Raw genomic sequence first — 8,122 nt, 5'->3', positions numbered from 1 at the left:
ATATTTAAAGGTTTAAATAAATGTGTATCACGTGTTTTATTGCACTTCCGTACTTATGTTGACAACAAGAAGAAACAAGCAAATAATTTTCAAATTTTTATTTCCTGCGGACGTTTCGTTTCCTTTTCATACGTCAGGGAAGCTTCGATAAAATGTAAGTTTACAATAACATTTATTGTTTATAGCAAATAAACGTATGACTTCATACACATAGATGTTTACGCCCTTGGACGCTAATCAAGTGCATATTATGAGAGATTTTCAAAAAGTTTTTATTTCTTATTTGACTGTAAGTATTGAATTTTAATTATCAAATCAGACCTTTAAGAAGTATGGTCAAGTTGAGCAAACTTTAATTATTATGTCCCCTTATCTGTCATTTTCATGGTATCACTATGATAATCTAAATCGTTACATTTTTTGTGAAAATCAGGAAGGGAGAAAACATATTGCAGAAGATTTGAGTTCTATAAGTCCAATTGGGTTTTTTTTAATATTGAATAAAGTAAATCTGTTCCTATAAAAGAGGGACAACGCCGTTGCTAAAAATAAAAAGACTAACAGACATGATAAACCGGCAAATAAAAGTACAGAAGACACACTCAGCCAAAACTAAAGACTAAGCAACACGAACCCCACCAAAAACTGGGGGTGAACTCAGGTGCTTCGGAAGGATAAGCATAGCCTGCTCCAAATAAAAGAGGCCTTGCCTTATTCATTTCACAAAAAGTTCAATATATATATATTGATGTATTTCGATGCAAACTGAACACGGACTGTACACTAATCATACAAAATAGACTTATCTTAAATACTTGTACAAACTTATGGATAAACGCCAAACGTATAATTTATAAATCAATTTTAAAAATCTGAATAATACATACAATGTAGATGTGATATCATGTATGTAATAAGTCATTTAATAACTCGAGATTTGGTACTGTATTCTCATTTGATTTTATTTTGCATTTGTGATTTCGGGGCCTTTTATAGCTGACCATGAGATATTGACTTTTCTCATTGTTGCAGTCCGTATGGTGACCTATTGTTGTTAATTTCTGTGTCATTTGGTCTCTTGTGGAGAGGTGTTCCATTGTCAATCTAACCACACATTCTTTTGTATGGATTAAAAAAAAATATAAATTATTATGGACATGAAATTTTTGAATATTGTCTCAAATATAACTTATTTTTTATACATTTTCCCCCTATTTTCAGTTTCAAATATTCTCAAAAATAATTTTTATAATAACATTTTTTTCTACTTTCAGTTTCAATTATAGTAACTGTGAATTTTCCAAAACGTCTTCCTGCTATTAATAGTTGCAAGAGGAAACAGTACTGCATAAAATGTCTAGGAGATGGCTTGGAAGCCATAAAAATGCACATGGGAATGAAATGGCAGAGCATCAAAAACAGTTAGAAACAAGACTTCATGTTCAAGAAGATCGTACAAAAATGTTAGAAAAACAGAATAGTGAATTGAAAAAAGAATTAGGTATAATGGCGGCAGAAAAGAATGAATTACTTAGCAGGTATTTTTTTCATTTTATTTACTTTCAGAATTAGAATTCAGAAATCTTATATATTCATGTCAGCAACCAATTAGATTTTAAAAACTGATACTGTATACGTTTACAATAATTAACCAACTGAAACCTAAAATTGTAAATTATTAAATCTTCCTTAATATTTAGATTATTTGGTAAAAAAATAAATATCGCAAACCAGGAAATAAAAATATAAAAGGTCATTACAACAGAGCTTCCTTGTGTATTTAACTAACCCCCCTTTATTTAATTTAAAGTTTTACTAAAGTTTTGAAAGATGTTTGTTCAATCGATTGACGTGTTGCGTAATTTTCCGAATTAGTGAATTTGGACTTAAGTATGTTCGTCTATACCAAGTATGTTCGTCTATAACAAGTATGTTCGTCTATATCATATTAAAATCAATGCTGCAACTCCGTTGACTTGAATTTGAAATAGTTCATTTGTTCTTTTTAGGGGCCATTTTATTAGTAATTAAATGCTTTTAAAACTTTGTGATCTATAGGATGTACATGTTCCCTGATTGCCTTTGGCTGTTTTCTGCTCTTAGGTCTGGTTGTTGTCTATTTGATACATTTGTGTCAGCAGTTACAAATATTCGAGTCCGATTAAATCTATGTACAAAAGGATATGACTGAAGCATGTATGTTTAGCTAACTATTAACAGGGAGCATCTAATCCTCAAATGACAGTGAAACCGTTTTGGTCTGTAATTCGCTGACTATAAAAAAAAAAAAAACAGATTATTACTAGCTACATTCTTGATTTTATTTGAAGAAATTAAAAAAAATTCCCGTTATATCCGCGTTTATTAAATTTTGTCTTTTTGATTCAAATGTTTATTTTTTTTAATAGACTTAGTCGTATTGCTGGAGATCAGATGTCTAGAGGGAATCCAGATATTGCTGATTTGAGTGACCCTAACAGACCAACAAAGCTGGCCGAAAAATGGAACTCCCTATACACGGAAGAGTGGTTAGATGCTTACGAAGAACTAAAAAAGCAGAAAAATCAAACACAGATTGTTGAAAAACAGCTTCTAGATATACTTGTGGTATGTCATTATTCAAATTTATATATCATTGATACCATAGAGTATCATATATATATATATATATATTCATTAAATAAAATTATAAAATAAGTAAAAAGTTAACAGTTCCATTCTATCGATTTCATCCTTCCATTGGGACTCTTCAGGATAACTGATGTAGTGTCGCTATAGGCGACGTCGTCAAGGAGGTTTATGACGTTCCGTCATTGTTCATTATTAGTAATTCTCTGGGTTTAATTTCGATCGGAACGTTGTTATGAAATAACGTTCCATCTCTTTCCTATATGCTTCATCCCGTCTACATTTAAAGATAGGCATTATTTGAAAATGCTTTTTACCACAAATATCAAGATGTGCACTTATTGGCGAATTTCTGTATTGTGGGTGTTTTATTTGTTCTTTGTGAACTCGCACCCGTTCACAGAGACTATTCCCGGTGAATTACTAATAATGTTAACAATGACGGAACGTCATAAACCTCCTTGACGACGTCGCCTATAGCGACACTACATCAGTTATCCTGAAGAGTCCCAATGGAAGGATGAAATCGATAGAATGGAACTGTTAACTTTTTACTTATTTTATTATTTTATTTAATGAATATATACATCTGCACATGTGAAATTTATTTTTTACGCCTATATATATATATATATATATACAAGAGCTTTCGGTGGCCATATGTTACCTTTCCACGTCAGTTTTAATCTAGCGGCGTACTACAGTACATGATATATAAGGCATGAAGATGTTATTGTTACAGATCAGCTAAATTATCTATAGTATTTGTAGGATCCTTTACTATAGATAATTTAGCTGATCTGTAACAATAACATCTTCATGCCTTATATATCATGTACTGTAGTACGCCGCTAGATTAAAACTGACGTGGAAAGGTAACATATGGCCACCGAAAGCTCTTTTTTGAGAGCCCAGGTGGTCGTGTGGTCTAGCGGGACGGCTGCAGTGCAGGCGATTTGGTGTCACGATATCACAGTAGCATGGGTTCGAATCCCGGCGAGGGAAGAACCAAAAATTTGCGAAAGCAAATTTACAGATCTAACATTGTTGGGTTGATGTTTAGACGAGTTGTATATACATTATGTACACAGCCATGTATCACCATCATTGATGGCGATCCGATGGATACATCTGTTGTAGGGTTGTCACTGACTCAGACGTACTTATGTATATATATATATATATATAAAACGTCTGAATAATAGTCAACGATTTTTCCCACGAGGGCGCTGGATCGTTACAAGTAACGATACATGTACACAATACAATAAATTATATAAACGCCTAAAAAGTGTACATAACAACACCAATAACACAAAAAGGAACTATAAATGTAATTATTTATAAATATTTCGGATAACAGATATCCTTCGTCAGTCAGATTCTGATGTTAAATGAATCATCTATATAAATATATATTTTTAAATTTTTGATATCTTCTTATTAAAAGCGATAGTTTTCAGAACTGTTGTCTGTTAACAAATCTCTGTTGTTTTGATCATTGTATGGTTATGTCTGTTCTGTAATGTTTTATAAATTCACGAAACGTTCCGGGTGCGCATTTCTGGCAATACGTAATTCTACAGTGATGTTTGAGGTTCACATATTTGATTTTTTTTTTACCTAAGACAAACGTATAAGTACTAGTAGTTTATCTAATGGCGTTTGATTATTTAAGGTTGCAGTCTTGTAATTGACTGCTCCATAGGCTTACATGCTAAACAGCTGATCTTTGAAAATTAAAAAATTAAAAATTCTACATAGAAAAAAATATTTATGTTCATATCATGTATGTACTTATGTGAAATTGTGATTTAATCGAGAGAAAAAAAGGGTGTTGCCACGAAGAATAAAAAGTTACGCAATCCTGAAGTCAAAACATTCTGTTTGCTATTTTTACTAGGCCGCACCACTTCCAGTAAACATGATATCCTTCCACTTTCCTGGATTGATATCCCCAAAAGATGCAAGATTTTTTTTAAAGTCTATATATATGTTTCAATTCAACATAAACCTATAATCAAACAGAAAAAAATGAGTTCAGAAAAAAAATCAGAAAAAAATGCACTATTTTGTGTCCCTCCGTGTGTAATACAAGACTGGTACCTTAAACAATCTGCATTTGTAAGGATATATCTAAGCATCTAAGGCAATCATGATTAAAACAGACAAAACCAAAGTCCATTAGCAAAACAGGATCTGATTACCCTTCCGGAGCACATAAAGGGTCGTTTTACTAAGTATTGTGTAATCCATGTTGTGTTGTGTTGTGTTGTGTTGTGTTGTGTTTTGTGATTTTATTTTTTAAGGTTGTTTTCAGCGTCTTGTTGTTATTTTTGCTATGGTGTTGCCGGAATTCTAGAGGATTATGAATATTCAGTGTTCCCTTGTTATCTTCAGCATTCTTATAATACCTGTTCTAGCTACTTATTATATTTTTTTTTATTTCAACCAAAACAATAATATAGTGTTATTAATTTTGTTTGTTTACAGCTATGTTATCACCAATGTCAGGCTATTGCAGACGATCAAGTTACGAGACTGAGATTTACACTAGAAGAAATAGAAAACTACATGAAGGACACAGATACAAACCTTAATATGTCTCAGGTAAAAACATTAAACTGCTCAAGATATTGCTAAAATTTCTTCACATTGCCACGGAAATCGTATATGAAGGTCTTGATTGGGTCGACACATAAATAAAAATGGACAAAAGGTGACGAAAAAAAGGAAAGGAGAAATTTAAAATTTATGCAAAAATTATAAAGAATGACGCTAAAATATCAAAAACAAAACTGTCAGAGACAGTGAAAAATGTATAAAGAATCGAGAAAATGAATAAAAAGAATATAGAAATTAGGGTCCCAATTATGCAGTCTCGCATAGATTAAGATATTCTTATGCCATAAATATATCGTTGGTTGGGTAACTTTTAATAGTACCTTTTCTTGTTTCCAATTTTCTTCCTTTCTTAGAAAACCAAGCAGGAAAAGCTTTCATTAATGAATGAGAAAATGATGGAAAAAATCAACAAAAGTCCTAATCGGTGCTCTCGCAGACCTGCTGCAATTATGGTGAAAAGTTCAATGCTTGAAAAGTCCTTTTCGTATAACTTTTTTTTTATTAATCTCAATACTATATTCTACTTGCATTAGCAATAACATGAAATCAAATCAATAAACGAATATGTTCTTGTTTGCAGAGCAGACGTGCATCTAGTGCTCGACTAGATAGAAGTATTGGACGAAGATTTATGGACGACATAATCAATACATACAAACAACGAAGATGTAGAGATTCCGAATGGATACAAGCCGTTACGAAGGTAATTCAAAGAATGTAAAACCCATTTAAGACACATATTTCACTTTCTGTATTAACAAAAAGTAAAATAACAAAATATCGAACGCCAAAGAAAACTAAAAACGGAAAGTCCTTTATATATGGCAATACAAAAAGCTCAAAGCTACAAACGAATGTAAAGCGACTGTAATATTTCTGACTGGTGCAGACGTTTCATTATGTAGGAAACGCATACACTTTCAATATTGATAGGCACTGGTATGCCAAGGAAGGCATTATGATATATCAATTTGACACACAAATATATACCTTATTCTTTTTGGTATTTTTTTTTCAAAATTTCTGTTGTTTTAAAACATTATGAGTTGCACGGCAGTGAACGGTAGTACTAGTATTTCTAAAAAAAGCCTCATATGTTTATATTCCTTATTCCCGTAGAAATTTATAGAAAATTTACATTGATTATCTGTTATAGAAAATTGAGACACAGCTTCAGTCGTCATTTAGAATCGTCCTATTCATAATCAATGTAAATCGCTTTGTGTTTTTAATATTTCATTGGACAAAACAGAAAACACCTCAATTGAAATTCTTAAAGTTTTTGAAACCAACAACACTGCAATGAAGATAAAACAAAAATGTTGGATGAATATTGATTGTCAATAAGAAATATCTCCACCATAGACGAAATAACGTAAAAATAAACAAATATAAGGTCACCGTATGCGGACTTCAACTATGTTCAAAACCTTCACTACATATAGTGGGCTATCAAAGGCCCCGAAATGACAAATATCAAAAACGGCATATTTTATGACACAATAATGAACAAAAAACAAATACAATATACCGGTATTGACTAATGACAGGAAATGTGTGTGTTATAGGATTATGCGATTGTCCAATTCAGTAACATGAATGTTTTCTTATTATTTCAGAAGTGCGCAAATCATTATATTTCAAATGGCGGAGTACATTCAAAGCGAGTCTTGTCATATGTTACCAAATGTGCTGAATTGTGTTGGTTTATGCGTGTTCACAATCCACCAATGGTTATCGAGTACGAATTTTACACCGGTCAGGATATTGATAGAAATAAATTCAATCTTTACAGTGGGAAAGGAACGAAAGTTGACTATATAGTGTGGCCAGCCTTATTTTTAAACAGAGGAAACGGCTACAGTGTATTAGCAAAAGGAACAATCCAGCCTGTTTCAGAAAATCATAGACCACTTCCGAAAAGAAAAAGTAGTGAAAAACTAAACGATGGAGTGACGCCAGTTCCGATACACAATAAAACGGATAAGTCAAGAATTCCGTCGACATCGTCAATGGGAGTTTCGATGAAACATAAATCTGCAATGAAATCGTCATTTAAAGCTACAGGCAAACAAGCAAAGGACCAATATGTGACATCTCTAAGTGGCGTTATCGTTGATGTTGGTGCCGACAAGCATGATCAACCGGCAACTCGTTCAAGAATATCAAACCCTGAAAAACTTCTTCTTCCCGGCAAGCACAAAGGCGAAAAACTTCATTCTACCAAACCATTGCAATATACTGGAAAACATCAGACTGATTTTTCAAAGTCTGTGAAAAAACGACACAAAATAGATCAGCCATGAAATTGTATGATTAAGTAAAACTGATATCAATTGTAGTAATAAAATTATGTTTGAAAAATTTAAGAATACGTTTTTATGCCTAATACTTACTTGTCTGACTTCAAAAGATGCACAGACTGTTGTGACTTTGTAGTCTCTTTTTTTTTTGTACATATATTCACTCTGTTCTATTTATTTGTGAATATTTCGAAAACAGCTTCATTTTGTCTACCGTGCGGTAATAACTTATTAATTTTAATTTTAATTGAAAATGCAATCAAGAGTTTTACAATACTTAGATAACACAACAATTCTCTAATAGACCGATAAGCTGATTCAGAATCTGATTCAGATTGAATACTTGATTAATCCTCTTTTAGACTTTTTAAGTATCTCGTAGCTTTTGCCCCTTTAAACAGTAAATAGCAATTTTAAACAGGAATTTAAACTTAAAATACTGTACAGTTTCAAATTGATTCTAATACTTCAGAAATAAGGAATTTGAAATTAAAATTATGAATATCAAATGATATAATTAGTTATCAAAAGTACCAGGATTATAATTTTATACGCCAGACGCGCGT

At 32.0% G+C, this 8,122-nt stretch overlaps 1 protein-coding gene across 2 annotated transcripts; it reads left to right on the top strand.

The window, feature by feature from the left end:
• Positions 1–7,617, top strand: LOC134695696 (uncharacterized). 2 transcript variants are annotated; one of them, XM_063557059.1, is made up of 6 exons: positions 1–154; positions 1,275–1,538; positions 2,409–2,607; positions 5,122–5,238; positions 5,834–5,956; positions 6,873–7,617. In XM_063557059.1, exons 2-6 carry the CDS (start codon positions 1,354–1,356, stop codon positions 7,557–7,559), a joined length of 1,311 nt encoding a protein of 436 aa, XP_063413129.1. In that variant the 5' UTR covers positions 1–154; positions 1,275–1,353; the 3' UTR covers positions 7,560–7,617. The 2 variants fall into 2 exon arrangements, with proteins under 2 accessions (XP_063413129.1, XP_063413130.1); XM_063557060.1 differs by having other exon boundaries at positions 154–289.
• The last annotated feature ends 505 nt before the right edge of the window (positions 7,618–8,122 follow it).

Source organism: Mytilus trossulus, chromosome 14, assembly GCF_036588685.1.
Source record: "Mytilus trossulus isolate FHL-02 chromosome 14, PNRI_Mtr1.1.1.hap1, whole genome shotgun sequence".
NCBI classification, from domain to species: domain Eukaryota; kingdom Metazoa; phylum Mollusca; class Bivalvia; order Mytilida; family Mytilidae; genus Mytilus; species Mytilus trossulus.
This window is presented reverse-complemented; position numbering and strand designations above follow the sequence as displayed.

Bases quoted from the DNA above. Each gene is read 5' to 3' on its own strand.
- LOC134695696 (XM_063557059.1), top strand. From the start codon at position 1,354: ATGTCTAGGAGATGGCTTGGAAGCCATAAAAATGCACATGGGAATGAA. The intron at 5,239-5,833 runs GTAAAAACATTA...TCTTGTTTGCAG, and splicing joins CAAACCTTAATATGTCTCAG to AGCAGACGTGCATCTAGTGC. The intron at 5,957-6,872 runs GTAATTCAAAGA...TTATTATTTCAG, and splicing joins GGATACAAGCCGTTACGAAG to AAGTGCGCAAATCATTATAT.